Source organism: Amblyomma mixtum, chromosome 2 (assembly GCF_055824585.1).
Source record: "Amblyomma mixtum isolate Tamu chromosome 2, ASM5582458v1, whole genome shotgun sequence".
Lineage (NCBI taxonomy): Eukaryota > Metazoa > Arthropoda > Arachnida > Ixodida > Ixodidae > Amblyomma > Amblyomma mixtum.
In genome coordinates, this window is record NC_143013.1 from 121,634,934 (window position 1) to 121,652,296 (window position 17,363).

The following is a 17,363-nucleotide window of genomic DNA, read 5'->3' on the forward strand; positions in this document are numbered from 1 at the left end:
ATCAACCCACTAATTCCTACTAATCCACCTTAATGCGCCACTAATCAACTTTAATTCATTCTCAGGGCTGGGTCTACTCGCAAATGTGACAGTTCTTAGGAATATTTGTAGGTGAGAAAACTTACAAATGCTATCACATTTTCTTTTTTAAGAATGTTGTTAAGAAGGCTGAAAGTTGTTTGCGCTTGCTGCTATCTAAAAGCTATGTTCTAAAAATGCTATCTAAAAGCTTGCTGCAATTAAAAGCTGCTATGTTCTTGCTGCTATGCTAAAATAACGACCCTTTGAGGCATATGCGTTGAGTGTTTCCCTGACACGCATAGGGCCCGCGTTCAAAACCCAATGCCAGCGAATTTTTTCATTCAGCTGAATCTTATCGGCATATCTCCGTCACGTTCCTGAGGCCTCCCTGCCAACGCTAAGCCACGGTGACGCCTTTTCGACCGAACGAGCTGTATACGCTATCCCGTGAAAAGCTACTGATGCAACCGATCAACATTCTTGAACCACTCATTTATTGAAATGCGCACTTTGTACAAGCTAACGTTGGTCAAATGTTTAGGGGAATCCCCCAAGGTAGAGTATATTTGTATTAAGGGAGTAATTACTGATTGACATGAACCCAAGCGCAGCCATACGGCTACAAAGGAAAGATATACAGCTTTCTCATGAACTTCGTAGTTAAAGAAAAATTCGTCGTGGTTCAGTCCTGGTTAGCTCAGTTGGTAGAGCGACTGCTCCGGTGAAGTGGTGGTCCCGGGTTCGAACCCTGGACCAGGACGAACTTTTCTTTAACTACGAAGTTTCTGAGAAAGCTGTATAGCTTTCCTTTGCAGCCGTATGGCTGCGCTTGGGTGTACGTCAATGAGTAAATACTCCCTTATTACAAGCTAACGTGACAGCACTATACGTTTCCTATACGTTTCCTTTTCTTTCTTTCCATTTCAGGAACTAAGTTCTTGAGTATCATATTAGTGAGACTATGAAAGCATTACCCTTTCGTTGCATCCTTTCAAAACCTTCTCAAGCCCCAGAAGTATCTTTCAAATTCGTTCGTCTTAACTCTACACAATAAGCCCACAACGCTTCAGCATTGAGCGGCTGGCAGCTAACTTGTCGCCACGAAAGCAGCTGCACTGTTTACACACTGCTCGCCAAATGCGAACCTTGAAATGCTTTCTGTGGCGATGCATTACCAACAAGGACACACACGTGGAGTAAAAGCTTGGCAACCGCCGCATCCGAAACCGCGGCACCGATGTTATCGAAGCGGCGACATTCCGTCTCCTCTAAGAGGCCTTCCCCCCGGCACAAGCTTCCCGCATCTCGATGGTGCAAAGCTCACTCTTAGCTCTGAGGAGGCCGAATGGTGCTGCGGATGCAAGTATTTTCTGCACCGCAACTGCTCAGCCCGATTAAGTGTGTGCAGTGCACAGGCTGGAATTTCTGGAATAGCCTGACATTCGTTTGTGAATATGAAGACAAAAAACCTATGTATGGCATTATTTAAATGCTTAGCAGTCCGCCATCACCATTTCTCCGACGGACGACCACTCAAAATTGCCGATTGGGCGAGTTGGTGGAACATGATTCGAAATGACCAGCGCGAAATCAGACGGTTCATGAAGTTTTCTCTTGAAGTTTTCTCTTACTCACGAGGTTTTCTTATGTTAGCCGGTGCGCATACTTCTCCTCAAGTTTTTGGCGCGGATGGTAATTTGTAATCGTCGAAAATGTGTTTTACATGTGGACTGTTAGTTTTCTGTCAGTGTTTACCTCCTTGCCTTCCTAGCATTGACAAAATTTTGCTCCTTTTTTAGGTTGTGTTCGTTTGTTTTTTTGGCCACTTCTTGTCGCATCTGTAGGATCGTACGACGTTTTATCTGATTTTAGTTTGTGACACTGCTTTTGCTTTGCTTGCTTGGGCCCTTTTCGGCTCGCTCGTTGTTGGTGTTTAAAGGTTCGTAACATCGGCCCTTGGCCACGATTTTTTTTGCCCGCGTTTTTTCCTTGTGTTTTTTATGATGGTTATACTGCTTTTTGATGTAATCATTTCATAAAGTTTTCCGCCCCTCTTTTTTCATGTTTTGTTTTTTCCCGGTTCATGCCTGTGTCGGCTGCCCTATGATGACTCTGCTTTAGGTTGTAATCTTTGGCCCCCCGACTGTCACGTCGTTGAGACATATATTGTTCTGGGTTTTTTTCGAAAATAAGCAGAGTTGTGGCAGTCAGCGCCCGTCCTGTCGTCAGTGTTTCTTCTCTTGACTCCGTCTGTTTTCGCGCTGGTCATTTCGACGGATGAACACTGTCCTGCATGGAGTATTCAGCTTCGACAGGTATCGACAAGACGGCAAACCTACAATCAAGAGGCAGAAAAGTTCAACTATACGCTTCAGCGACGAAGCGCTCAGCCATGTCCGTTGTGCTGATCGTGACTGGCACGGAAGACAAAGAGGAGAAAGGTGTGTGTGTGTGTACGCGCGTGTGTGTGCGTGTGAGTGTGTGTGTGAGTGTGTTTGTGTGTGCGCGCGTGCGTGTGCGTGTGTGTGCGTGTGAGTGTGTGTGTGTGTGTGTATGTGAGTGTGCGAGTGTGTGTGCGCGTGCTTGTGTGTGCGCGTGTGTGTGTGTGTGTGCGCGTGCGTGTGCGTGTATGTGTGTGCGCGCGTGTGTGTGAGTGTGTGTTTGTGTATGTGCGTGTGTACGCGCGTGTGTGCATGTGTGTGTGCATGTGTGTGTGTGCGCGCGCGCGTGTGTGAGTGGGTGTGTGTGTGCGCGTCCGTGTGTGTGTGTGTGCGTGTGAGTGTCTGTGTGTGTGTGTGTGAGTGTGTGTGTGTGAGTGTGTGTGTGTGAGTGTGTACGTGTGTGAGTGTGTGTGCGTGCGTGCGTGCGTGTGTGGGTGAGTGAGTGTGTATGTATGTGTGTGTGTGCGTGCGTGCGTGCGTGCGTGCGCGCGCGTTCGTGTTTGTGTGTACACGTGTGTGCGTGTATGTGTGTGTGTACGAGCGTGCGCGAGAGCGCGCTCATTTTTCACGCATCGCAACCACGCGCCCGTCGAAATGAACGCGCACCTTTTCAAGTATATTTCATGGAAGTGCCACCTCCCCCCCCCCCCCCCCTGCCAACACTTCGCCTACGAGCGTCTCGCATCTCCGGAGCGCGCGTACCTCCATTAGGCGCAACAATGAGGGGCCGACACACGAAGGGTGCACTGGGGCTGGCGTAGTTCCGCTCAAGCGAGCGCGGCAGATGGCCAGATTGCGGGCATTGCAATCTCCGGCTACGCGTCGTCGGTGCGCTGCTACGTAGCCTCCCATCATGCGTCCCAGGCAGCCGCCAAGCCTACCGATGGGAAAGAGAGGAGGCCCACCCTCTCTCGATCTGGTCAGCTAGCGATGGGAAAGAGGGGCGGTTACTGCGAGGTGCGGGAGCGGAAAGAGAACCAAGAAGGACCGCCTGCGTACAAGGTCAAGGAACCTACCTTCTTCGTTCGCTTCTGGTTCCCCGACCGGCCGGTGGAAGCAAAATCAACGCACGGCCGCGTATCGACAAGAAATGATTAAAAAAAAAAAAAACACGCTCACACATACAGAACAAATCTTCGTCCGGGAGGAGAGAGGGGGGATATAAAGGGATTCAGAAAACCTGCTTCGACGCGCCTGTCGGCTTCCTCTAGGCGGTAGCCGCTCGCGACTTCTTCAAGCGTCGGCTGGAGCAGAATACGCGGCGCCTAAGTCCGCGTACAGTAGACCGCTATCCGCTCTGCTGCCCGGCAGCATTTACCTGTAAAACAACGCTGCGCTAATGAGCGTAAGCGCATGGTAAAGACCCCATGGTGAGACCCGGAATGGAGCGGTTAAACTGCAGAGAATGCCAGAATATGGCGTTTTCTGTCGGCGTGTTAAAAGACTGTTAATGGTTTATTGGGGTTTAACGTCGCAAAGTGACTCCGGCTATGAGGGACGCCGTAGTGAAGGGCTCCGGAAATTTCGACCACCTGCGGTTCTTTAACGTGCACTGACAGCGCCCAGTACACGGGCCTCTAGAACTTCGCCTCCATCGAAATTCGACCGCCGTGGCCGGGATCGCACCCGCGTCTTTCGGGTCAGCAGACGAGCGCCGTAACCACTGAGCCACCGCGGCAGCAAGCGTGTTAAAAGAGGCGGAATTCCTTCCCTGGGATAATAACCTTGCTGGATGATGCAGAGTTGTGAACACTCTCGTGGCACTACCTGGAATGAACAAGAACTAGGTCCCTTGGAATAAATACGTTCCGTTCACGCATGCGAACATGTGCAACATTCTAGGACAGAAATTTTGAATATTAGAACATTGTAAGCTACTGTTTGGAAATACTGAAGGCAATGGTCCATTCTTCCAATGTGTAGCAAAATCTTTTATAAAAACGTTTTTCCATCGCTGGAATCGAGCAGTTAACACTGCCATAGAATACCAATAGGGAACGCTTTTGACGATAGCAAAAACGTTCATAGCAAAAAAAAAAAAAAAAAAATTCACGCCTGCTGACGGGAGACCTGGGGATATATTTATTGTTAGAGTGAATTCTTGCAATATATGAAAAAATTGCGCTCATGAACTCTTTCCAGTTCAAAAACGCCTTTGTCCAGAATTGTTGGGCATGAAAAAAAAAAACGTATTGGTTCGATGCGTCGTGCAATTTTCTGCGCGCATTTATTTCACAGTTCGTACTGCTACCTGCCACGCCTCTGTTCATAAATTCGTATGTTCGTCCATTTCTTCATTGACTCCATTGATTTCGTTGCTTTGCTCACTACCGATTCGTCTGGGCGGTGCATTCGTAAAAGCCAAACGCGGGTAATTCAAGTCAATTGTCCAGAGGGCCACTCTACGTAGCTCAAAACTCGAACAACCTCTTCTTACCGTTTTCCTCAAAGGAAGGGAGAATTCTACCCGCACCTCTTGGAGCAGGCACATAACTTTGGGTGAAAGCCCAAGCAGAATACCTTCAAGGTAGACGGCAGAAACAGCGAGCAAGTAAACGGAATAATTTTCGTGGCCTATACGAGGTAATGCTAGCCTCAGGAAGCAGCCGAGCGCTACAGGTAAACTCCTGTGCTTGTATGATTTACTGCGAGTATAATAATTGCCTACGTATTAAATAAATATTTCTTCTTTTAATGTATGGCCATATGGCATGGGAAGTGATGAAAGGGAGCTGTGTCTCAAAGTTTGTTCATGTGTCCTCTGGTTAAAATACAATTGTACTGTGCTAGCACTGAATTTAAAAATACCGAAAAAAATTACATCTCTTCCTGAGCAATGGTAACGACTTGAAGCCTGTAGATAAAGGTGCGCAGTTGCTTTCCGCATTGAACTCAGATAAATGGAATTTCATAAGCAGTGAGAAAAGTTCACGCGAAATCGTTTCGGGGAACAAAAATCAATTTTTATCGTTTGAGGTAGTTCGTAATGGGAACCGTCAAAGCTATTCATAACGTCGTGAATTACTGGCGCACAAGCGACATCCAACATGCGATTTGCAATTTCATAAATTACATGTACAGTATGCGCACCAACGCCGTCGTTGAAAGGCGTGGACGCAACATAGCGAATCCGTTTTACGCATCAGGGTGCATACCCGCTCTTTGCACGCCCTGAAAAACCCTTCCCTGGGGCGACGACGCGAGGCGCCTAAGAAGGACGTGATCTGGCCGGTTACTGCACGCACATCCGCTTTCTCCGCGTGCTCCTCCGAGTCGGGCCTTTTATGGGCGCTTAGCCGCTGGCTACTTTTAACGGCTGCAACAGCGAGAGTAGTAGGCGGTGTTGGTAGCACGGAAAGGAGCTGAAAGGCCTGTTTCTTTAAGAACGCAAAGAGAGGACAAAAAAAAAAAAACACCGATTGGCCTCTCTTTCAACGCAAGCGCTAATAGTAGGTCTGCGAAAGCGTGTATTCTACAAAGCTATACATACATGCAGTCATCCTTTCATGCTTAATGAGTAGCAAAACATGTTTTGCTACTCATTCACTGGATACACATCCGCAGATAAACGCCAAGAGTGCCGGTACGCCGTGGTGCCGATCAGTAGCTAGCCACCGCGTTCGGCGTCTGTTCCGCGCGAGGATTCCGCTGAAGCCTCCGAAGACATGATTCCCCGTCTTCGTATAGGACACCTATATTAGATACCCCTGTGTTTGGCGCATTTCGCAGAGCATTTTTCTGCACAAGCGCCAAAACCAACCAAACAGCCAGCAAAAAATAATCCAGGCACACAATGACGTGGTCTCAGCGCATGCTTTCCACTAGGAACCTGTGTTGTCCTGACGTAGCTGCATTTGGTGAACAGCGCAAGGAAGAAAAAAACTTTTCTAAGAAGCAGCATTGCGCTTCGAGGATATCCCGCGTAACAGTCCCCTAGGCCATCTGATCCGTCAACCGGTCCGAGAAGCTAGCCAGGCCCGCCACTTCGTGGTAGGACGGTATCGATAAGGGGCGATTGGATTGAAACGGGGCATGCGAAAAGGGCATGCTTCAGGACACTTTGGCCATGCAGTTGTTCAGCAGTACATTTGAGGGCAATTGAGGCACGCAAGGCACGCAAGAACTTTCATGGGCAAGGAGTGTATTGAGGTATATGCAGTGAAGAACTCTGTAGCTACGGGGTTGTGAGTGAGGGATTTTGACGGGAACAGGCAGGGTATGAAGAGATACTCTAAAGGCTTCATGACCTCTCCTTTATTTATTACAGTCTCTCTAATGCCTTCACAGCGAATATTAATGGGGCGCATATTAATGGGGAGGATCAAAAAGCATACTACTGGCAGCCTCCATGGGTCACGGCAAAAGCGAGAAGACATTCTGAACTGAACTATGAAAGGTGCGCACCTGTCAGCCTTCCTTGCTGTTGCGTGCCCTATACGTGAACGTATGATGCAGAGGCACGGTATGTGTGGCGGCTTCGGTAGAGCGCGTACAGTCGTGCTTTGACACGCGCTCGGGCTTGGCGTCCAGGTCAAAGCGTTTTCATCCACTCACAGGCTGTGTGAGACGCACTGCGATCGGTATGGAATGTGGAATGCCCACAGCAGGTTCCCTCTAGCTTGGCTAACGGCGTGAGATTCATAAAATTTATAGGTTCCCTCGCCGACCAAGTGAACAACGAAGAAAACTATAAGCAAGAACATGGTGCTTAGTTAATTCGTGATACAAGTCAGCATCCAGCCACCACTACTTATAAAATGTAGACCTTCCGCTAGATGGGGCTTACCGTCCTGAATCTGCAAGTGGGCTACTAGGGACGCCATAGCGGAGGGCTCGGGATTAACTTCCATCAGCTGGTCTCCCTTAACCTGCATTGGTACTACAGGGAGATTTTTGCATTTTACCTGCGACAAAATGCAGCCACCGAGGACAGGATCCCATCCTATGGTGTTGGACTAAGCAGCTGAAAGCCAAAGCTCCTGAGCTAAAACGCGGCAGGCTCATCCCATCATGCCACTGCGACTATGGCGAGACGCCCCGCGATTTCTATGAAGTACGAAATACTGATTTATGCTAATTTCTTTGTCCTCTTGCACAGTGTGTGATAAACTGTGGGAGCTCGGACTGTTCGGTGCCTCACAACACCGGTGATCTCATCACGAGCAAAGACGAAGGAAGTAAGCTCAAAATACAGCGCTGTAACTATAGGTGCTCCCTCTGCCTTTTTCTTATATTTCTTTCCGTCATCTGCAGTTATCCCTGCCCATTCCAAATTTATTAGCTTTCCGTAGTGATGAGGTGGGCTTCAGTGACGCGCAGTACCATCGGTTCGGTCGCGCACCAATTAAACGAGGCTTCTGATAGGTTGTACGGCCATTGGAGCGCAGCAAATTCCGCATACTCTTATGAGTTCAACCATCTTTTTCTTGTTTTCATGATTGGTATGTTTAACAGCGAGAGTTGTATACGATACTTTCAGGAAAATTGGCAGGGGCTTAGCTCGGCTATGCCAGGATATACGTAGCGAAAGGCCTCACCTGTGGTTGCGGCGCACGCGAGCTCTCTTTTTCAAGCCTCCGACATGTTATCACGCATGCGACACAGCTGGCGAAGCGAGCTGAGGCGAGCGTAACGACGAGGCAAGCGGTGTGACGTCATACCAAACGGCGACGGCGGCGGCTCCGCGGCGAGGCGCGCGGTGTGACGTCATGCCAGATGGCACAGCGAGCGCGCGGCGTCCGCTAGCTGCGGCGGTTGCTAGGCAACGGCTCAATGTCGGTCTCTGGGGTCTCTGTGCCTCCTCGGAGCACCTCCTCAGCGAAATCGCAAGTTCGTGGCCAATGTAGCTTTCGCTACAAACCCGCGGCGTCGTCGTAGTCGTCCGCGCTCACCACATCCCGCCACCACCACAGTGGTGCACCCCCTTCCCCCAGAAAAGGTGGTGGAACCACCCCTGTTTCGTATCACTTCGGCTGTGGCTGAAATTTGCAAACGTCCAGTGGTTTTCTTTCTTGGTTTTTCTCAAACTGTTGTCTGTATAATGAGTTTGGCTTTTTTTTTTTCTAAGCATGCCCTACCAAGGAACACAATAGACAATTTTCTGTCACCCAACAGACTTTTATCCTACTTTTGCGCATGAACTCCTAATAACAGAAATTTTTGTAGAAACAACCGAATTTTTTGTGCGATTGTTTTCATTCGTCGCAGGAACAAGACGACAGAAAAGTACCACTGTGCTACAGAAAATTCTGTCTTTCATGGAGAACGACAGAAAATTTGGTCGTATATTGTCAACGATTCTGTAATTTCTTTTTCGACCGGTGAGGCGCACACGTCTCGTCTGTACGTGTCCTTTATACAACTCTGCTACAGCTATGGACCGCAACCTCTCGCTGTTCGCTTACCGCGACCCGTCAACTAAACACACAACAAACAATCGCAACAAAAATACAAAAGCTACGAACGAAAACAAAAACTTGTGAACGTTCTCTACTCGGGCCGTATATCCTGGTCAGCATTTTTGTTTAACAAGTGGCAAAGTCACTGGCGCCCCATCAAGTGCATACGCCACTGTTTAAGCGAACCGGTTACGTCATTCTGAGCCCAGCCCACCTCTGGTTTTTTTATGACAGAGCCTGTCTCTACCTCGCCACTTGTTCTAGCGAAGACTTGGCACGAGGAGCCGAGGCTCCCTATACTTTTCTCTCTCTCTCCCTCTTTCTTTGTTTCTCTTTTTCCTTTGTCTTTCTTTGCAATTTCAGCGCCAGTTCTTAGTCTGCGCTAGTTGTCTGTCTTCTGCTTCTTCTGATTTTCTTCTTCGTCTGTTTTCTACCCGTGTTTCCTTTATGCGTCTGCTAACCTAGTTTCGGTCGCTGTCGCAGCGGTTCATTCTGCTAGGAGTGATTCAGAATTAAGCTTGTTTCGGTACTCTCAGAAGGAATTGAATCTTACTCCTTGCGTAGAGCTCAGTAGCGAGTATCTTGTCTAATTTTGTATCAGTGATTTAACGGACTTTCACAAGCCAAAACTGCAGTGGCAGGGAGGTGCACAATACCGAGACTGGCAGGGAGGTTCAGAATATGAAGACTACCTCTTCGGAGGATCACCTCGCGTTCAAGTAACTCGTAATTTTATCCCACTACGATGTAACGGACTTTCACATGCCAAAACTGCAGTGGCAGGGAGGTACAGAATAGGGAGACTAGCATGGAAGTACAGAATACGGATACTGGCAGAAATGTACACAATACGGTGACTGAAAGGGAAGTGCAGAATACGTATACTGCAGGGAGGTTCAGATACACAGACTGGCAGAGAGGTGCAGAATACGGATACTGGCAGGGAGGTGCAGAATACAGACTGCCAGGGAGGTGCAGAATATGGATACCGGCAGGGAGGTACAGATATGCAGAGTGGCAGGGATGTACAGAATACGAAGACTGGCAGCGATGTACAGAGTATGGAGACTGGCAGGTAGGTGCATGGTACGGATACTGGCAGGGACATACAGATATGCAGACTGGCAGGGATGTACAGAATACGAAGACTGGCAGGTATGTACAGAGTACAGAGACTGGCAGGGATGTACAGAATACGGATACTGGCAGGGAAGAATAGATATGCACACTGGCAGGGATGTACAGAATACAGAGACTGCCAGGGATGTAGAGAGTACAGGGACTGGCAGGGAGGTACAGAATATGGATACTAGCAGGGAGGTACAGATAAGCAGACTGGCAAAGATGTACAGAATACAAAGGCTGGCAGAGATGTACAGAGTAGGGAGACTCGCAGGGAGGTGCAGAATACAGACTGTCAGGGAGGTGCAGAATATGGATACTGGCAGGGTGGTACAGATATGCAGATTGGCTGGGATGTACATATTACGGAGACTGGCAGGGATATACCGAGTATGGAGACTGGCAGGGAGGTACGGATATGCAGACTGTCAGGGATGCACAGAATACAGAGACTGGCAGGGATGTACAGCGTATTAAGACTGACAGGGAGGTACAGAATATTGATACTGGCAGGGAAGTACATATGCAGACTGGCAGGGATGTACAGAGCACAAAGACTGGCAGGGAGGTGAAGAATACAGAGACTGGCAGGGAGATGCAGAACATGGAGACTGGCAAGGAGGTACAGAATATGGATACTGGCGGGGATGCACAGAATATTATGGAGACTGACAGGGATGTACAGAGTATGGAGGCTGGCAGGGAAGTAAAGAATATGGATACTTGCAAGGATGCACAGAATACGCAGATTGGCAGGAATGTGCAGAGTATGGAGACTGGCAGGGAGGTGCAGAATAGAGAGACTGGCAGGGAGGTGCAGAATACCGGGACTGGCATGGAGGTCCAGACACGTAGGCTGGCAGGGATGTACAGAATATGGAGACTGGCAGGAAGGTAGGCACGTAGACTGTGCAGGGATACACATAATACGGAGACTGGCAGAGAGGTACAGAATATGCATACTGGCAGGAAGGTACAGATGTGTAGACTGGCAGGGATGTACAGAGTACGGAGACTGGCAGGGAGGTGAAGAATACAGACTGGCAGGGAGGTTCAGAATACCGAGACTGACAGCGAGGTACAGGCGTATCGACTGGAAAGTATGTACAGAATATGGAGACTGGCAGGGAGGTACAGATAAGCAGACTGACAGGGATGTACAGAATACGGAGTCTGGCAGGGAAGTACAGAGTACGAAGACTGGCAGGGAGGTGCAGAATAGAGAATGGCAGGGAGGTGCACAATACCGAGACTGGCAGGGAGGTTCAGAATATGAAGACTACCTCTTTGGAGGTTCACCTCGTGTTCAAGTAACTCGTAGTTTTATCACACTACGATGTAAAACAATTGTTCTTGTTCTCTGGCAACGTGTAAGAAATACTGTGCTGATTTGAAAATGCAAGCGCGTATTGCAGCATAACTCCGTTATAACAAAGTAAGACAAGTAAGATAAGCTGTGAGCTTGCCGGTGTTCCGCAATCTTATTTTCCACACAAAAAGGAAGTTTTAGTGAAAAGGTAGCTCTGTCTCTCGTCTCGAATTGACGGCTGTGTACTTACAACGGCTCGCATACAAGATTGTGAAGTCAATACGGGAAATGAAAGCAAGAGCGAAAAAATAACACCAGCTCCAAGACATCCCACAATGCGATACCAGCTCCCCAGCAGCACACCGATGTATTCCGCTACAAATGTACGCGTCAGAGTGGCATAAGTGGAGCAGAATTAGGAAACACTGGTTCGGCGCCAAATGCTAATTTCTACACTTTGAACACGAATTAGCCAGTATAGGAGTAAAATGGGAGTAAGGTGTCCCCTGGCACACTACCTTCTAGGGGCAAGGTATGCTGCACAAGCCCTGGAGTAGATTTCCATAACTAAAAATATGGAACACTTAAGATTGGCACAGGAAAGAAATTCCCTCTTCAAACATGGGAAGTTCCAGCAGCTACGAAGGTTTTAACGGAAATCTCAATCAACTCTAAATTTGCTAACATCGAGATCTCCGGTCCCATGTTTAAACCGATCCTGCGGGTATGACGAGGCTATATCCCACTTTCTTTGTGACTGCCCTGCCTGCGTACAGCACCGAAAGGCAGTCTCTCAGCCGTGCGCTGGAGCATCCAGATCCACGCCCACTGAGGGAAATGAAGATTCTCGGCCACTGGCCGCGGCGACCGTCGGCGGTGAAGGCCTCCAAGGCACTGCTACACTTCTTGCGAACTTCTGGCCTGTTATATAGACTGGGACTTTAGCAAATGCTGACTTTTCATAGGAACTTCAGTTTTCTGCTACTCTCTTTTCACTTTCATTTTTTTATCCCCTCACCCCATTTCCCCCGTGTAGGGTATCAAACCGATTATTCTTCCGGTTAACCTCTCTGCCTTTCCTTGTCTTCCTGCTCTTCCTCATTGGCAGCTCCATTAAGTTGGTTGGTTGGTTGGCCTCAAATAAAATGGCACGTACCCCCTACGGGGTAGCGGCCAAGACACTGGCGGTGAACTGACGGAAAGAGGGGCATTTATAGAGAAAAGGGATTAGTAATAGGGTATAGGCTGAAAGAATGGACGACGCAACCACAGGGGACCTGTTAGCTTGGAGATCGAAGACGGGACGATAGCTTTTTGTGCAAATTCGAATGCAATGCATGCAATGGTTCAATCTTGCACTGACTGAAAGAGAGCGAAAAAAAATAATGAAATAAATTTTTGAAAGCACATGAGAAACAATGCTTGCATTTTTTAATCGTCGTCCAGGAACACTGCCAACACAAAGCCATACCGCAATTGATGACCTCCATACATTCCTCTCATCAACTCGCATTGTTAAAGCGAACACTGCGGTTAGTACACTTGCACACAGATATAAAATGAAAATAAGAACAAAAAAAAACGGAAGCTACAATACTTTTCCTTCTCCCCGGAGGCGGAGATATGACAATATAGGAATCACTTACTCTAAGGCCGTCTAGTGTGAGTATCTTGCGAGTTAGTAACCTATGGTGTTCCGAATCACGCTGTGTTTACAGGACGAACCACAACGCTTAGTGAACAGAGAGCTACCTCTCATTCACGTAAAAAAAAAATTGCGCGTCTCATATTTTGCGAAAACATATTCGATTGTCATTTCTGCACTTACTTCTTCATTGAATGTACAGAATTTCATCTTCGCCTCCTTTAGCGTCACCAGTGGCCCGAAAAACTCGCCCCTATATACATAACCACGCCTTAACTTTGTTGAAATGTTGACGCTTTCCAGGTATCATAAATGGGTGGAATTTATTGGCAGCAGCGATTACGCTTGCAGATGAGTTTTAAGAGTCCGTGAGTTGTATATTTTAACAATTCAATATATTTCGGTTCTTTTTTATCAGTTGTGTTATGCCGTGAAATCGAAAATAGATTAACAATAAGCAATTATTCATATTTTTACGTTTGTAGCCCCAACTGTATCGCGTCTTATAAAAGCGTTCTGTGTCCTTCGCCCTTCCTTTTTGGACTACAGAGGTCCATCGATTATGCAAAAAAAAAGGATAACTCCCGTAGAGAAAGTTCGCCACTTGCCATCTCAGTTTCATTGAGCCACAACAGTGCAGCCCGATTCAGAATGCTATATAATCATCAAGGGCTTCTAACCTTATAAAAATGGTCTATAGACTTTCTGCAGGCTTCTTGGAGACTATATATTGCCTTCCTATAGACATTTCCTTTTGTCTATTCATAGTCTATAGACTGTCTATTATTGCCTTCCTATACATAGTTCGTTTTGTCTATTCATAGTGTATAGACTGTCTATTGGCAAAAGCATATGGCTATAAATCTATAAATAATGAACTTGATTTACATAACCAGCGTTTAGAAACACTACTGGTTGGGAACCTGTCCGCTCGGGTGGCCGACGTTGATGGAGGGTAGCACCACCATGGCCACAAAACAAACTTCCACGGAGTCGCATCAAGCAAGGAGCTTCCGCTGGCCTCACGAAGATTGCGTCAGTCAGCTTGTGGCATCAGCGTAGATTTGTTTCAGGCTTTCTTTTCTGCAGGCCTTAGTAAATAGCCTGCTTTAGCGTTACGAAACATGATATATATCTTGCGGTGTTTACCTGCTAAAGACAGAGCCGATTACGATCTACCGCGGTGCTCAACTAGGAAATTCACAAAAAGAACGAAATAAACACTGAATGGGACAAAGATAAGTCGGGCTTTAATGCTGGAATTATGCTTGCTAGAAATGTATTAGCTCATTGCGTAAAGAGCCGGTCACAAAACAAGGAAAATTTTAATCAGCAAGAACATCGCCTCCCAAAATAGCAGCGCTGATTAAATGGCAGGCTCCCGCCTTAAGCTCCATTACAAAAACACTGATTTCTTAAAATGTAAATGCTTTAAATGCAAAAGGAAAGAAAACAGGAACGTAAGCGAAGATTATGGCTGGAATTTTCACAAACCGGAAAAAAGAAGCGAAATACAAACGCGAACAGATAAAAAACCGGTACGGAGGCAGCCCAAAGCGGCTTCCCAGAACTACACGCGCGATGCCATCCGAACAAGATGACTTCATTTCAGGAAGGCGACAACTCAGTTTTCCGGTAAGAACTCTTTCCCAGAAGCTCTGCGGCAACACGCCAAACTTGTATTTAAACAAAAAAAAGAAGCGCTAGGTGGAGTTTCTTGGAGGGACATGGTTTCACTCCTGTATATAAAAAGGTGAATATGCTTCTAGAAAAGAAAACCTGTGTAATGATTTTTCTGTAGATTCAACACCCTTGTTTCGTACAGGCTGTCGCCACATTCCCTTTGCCTCCTTTTTTCACGTATGTATCAAGTATGCGCAATGGGAATCTCTGTTTCCCCGATAAAAAAACAATACAAGGTACCGTGACGAACAAAACATTGCTCAAGAATACAGGGCAAGATCCCCAGCGACAACCATGTGATAACTGTTGGAGTAGCATATAGCATGCAAGGCAAACAGTACGAGTACCGCACCTGCACTCAGAGCGTGTGTCACTGAGCTGTACAAAAGACAATGCGTTTCGTACTTTCTTCCGCTGGCAGAAGTACTGGTTTTCTTTATGTGATTGGACATAACAGTATCCTCAAAATTATAGTTCGCAAAGAGGAAGCGCGCTTACAGACGATGTTAAAGTTGTAAGTTATAAGTCGAATCCGAATGCCTATTCAGTGTGGCCAGTGCCGTTCAAATGTTTAGAAGCAGAGGATCTTACGAGGGCAGCTATAAACCAGCATGGCATAACCGTCGACGTGGAAGCGGCGACGTTCTTCATCGACAAAAAAAAATGGCCTTCAGGGTACGAGAGAATAAAAAAAGGAACCCACCGATCCTCGGCGCCTGTTCCAGGGAAACTTGCCGCAAGACGCCTGAACCCACTGGGCACCGCTGGACAGAGGCACAGAGTAGAGACAGTCTCCGCAGCGCTGGCTCGGTGGTTGCAAAGTGCAGGGCCAGTTGAGACCCTTCTTGGAGCCCACGCCGGTTCCGAGCGGTTCGTCGACGTCTCCTTTGCCCCTGACGTCCTGCTCGCAACACTCCAAGGGCAGCAAGCTGGGAGAAAGCTTGCAGTGGCAACACAGCTCTTGGCCCCCACGAACGGTGTGCTGCTGTTGCAGCTCCGAGAAGCTGTTCTTTGGGGGCGAATGCTTCGGTACGGGCAGCAGCTTGGGCCTAGCACCGCGCAGCGCCTCGACGGAGCTGTCGTCACTCTCGACCTCCAGGGCGTCGAACGATGAGGCCCTTCTGGTGTCCTGGTACGTGCCGTCGACATCATCTCCCCTCCGCGAGTCCGCGTCAGAGCTGAAGTCACTACTTCGGCGGTTCTGGTGGTACTTCCAGAAGTCCGATATCTGGAGGCACTCGTCGCGGCCCTTCGGCCTTGCCGCCTGGTCGTGCCACTTGAATCCGCCGGACCAGATATTGCAGGGCGGTGGCGGGTCGCCCAGAGTGTTCGCTTTGCAGCCTGGTGAAGAGGAGCCCGACGTCGAAGATGAAAGAGACTTCGGGAACAGGCCTTCGCGGGAGTGCTTGCGGGCTCCAGAGGTCACAACGACGCTGGCGTCCGAGAATGGGGAGGAGGACAAGGGCGTGGACAGCGCGGGGGAGTGACCCTCCAGACTGGATGAGCCTGGAGGCGTGGTGGAGCCAGACCATCGGGGAGACGTGGGCGTCGACCACGGAGACAGTCGCGTCGAGTCGAACGAGCTGGCAGGTGACGAAGGCGAGTCGTCTCGACCGCGACGCGCTCCGCCGCCGTGACGCGGAATGGGCTCGCGGATGGTGAGGAAAGAGCGCAGTTCTTCGTCCTCTTCGTCGGAGCTCAGTTGCTGAGGAGACGACGACAGCCTCTGAGACGGAATTTGAGACGTTGGAGCCGCGACACGGATGGCGGGTCCTGCGAAGCGGTTCGCGCTGTTAGCGGAGCACTGGGACGACAGCCTCGGACGCCGCCAGAAGGACTTCGCTTCGCCCGACGATGAGCTCGCAGCGCGTGACATGGCTTTTGCTTACTGCGGATTATCTTTTTTTTCTTCACTGACGGTAGCCGAAAACTGCGCTTCCGGACCAGTGCAGTGAATACCAGGCCTAACAGTGCACTTGAGGTTTAGCTATACCAAGGAGGCTTAGAAGGAACACTGATGAACTGCTGGTCGAGTGGCAGACGACTGCACCGCGATTTAGGGGCTTACAAAGAATTTCATTTAGTAGCACCTTGCTTTGAATTCAACAGAGCTCTTTCAACGCCTACATGTATTAAAGCAAATGCGAGAGCAATGAAAGTTCCTAAATAAGGATAAGCCTCACTCTAATCTGAAGAAAGTAGATTCATCATCAAAATCCAAATAATACGCCACCAGCTCGGGGAACCCGGTGGGTTTAAGCCCTTATTTCAATACCACAGCAAATTCTCTCTCCAAGGGAGAGCTACAAGACTGGGTCCTGTTTCTCTTCCGTAGACTCCGTGAAAGCTACTGGCTAGAAGACAACGCAGAGTAAGCAGTCTATCATAACCACGCGCTTCCTTAACGGGTAGGTACGCTTTTCGCTCTGCTGTTGGCATCAACTCTCAGAACACATCAGGAAGCCAGGTGCTGATGGCCCGTACTGCCCTACACAAAGACAGGCGCTCGTAACGACGACTTCCGCCTCTGGACTGGGGCACGCCGCTGCAATGCTCCTCACGCCACGTCGCACACAGTGAGGCACAGGCACTTCCGATGACGAATGTGACTCGGCACGCACCACAACACAGGATGTAAGCCTAGTTCCGCCTCGAGAACTGCCAGCGAACTCCAGCCACAGTAACACGGCCACCTGCTTGACTCACAAGCGAAGCAAGTAAAACAAAGCACGCAGGAAGCTTGG

General features: G+C 48.6%; 1 protein-coding gene across 1 annotated transcript in view; it reads right to left on the bottom strand.

Annotated features, from left to right (window-relative positions):
* Lmpt (four and a half LIM domains protein limpet) overlaps positions 1-16,510 on the bottom strand; it is a 277,389-nt gene extending 260,879 nt beyond the window's left edge. The window contains exon 1 of the mRNA XM_089572504.1: positions 15,323-16,510. Within this exon, the coding sequence (XP_089428630.1) occupies positions 15,323-16,495 (1,173 nt within the window). The 5' untranslated portion in view covers positions 16,496-16,510. The remainder of the gene's footprint in view (positions 1-15,322) is intronic.
* Positions 16,511-17,363: the final 853 nt, after the last annotated feature.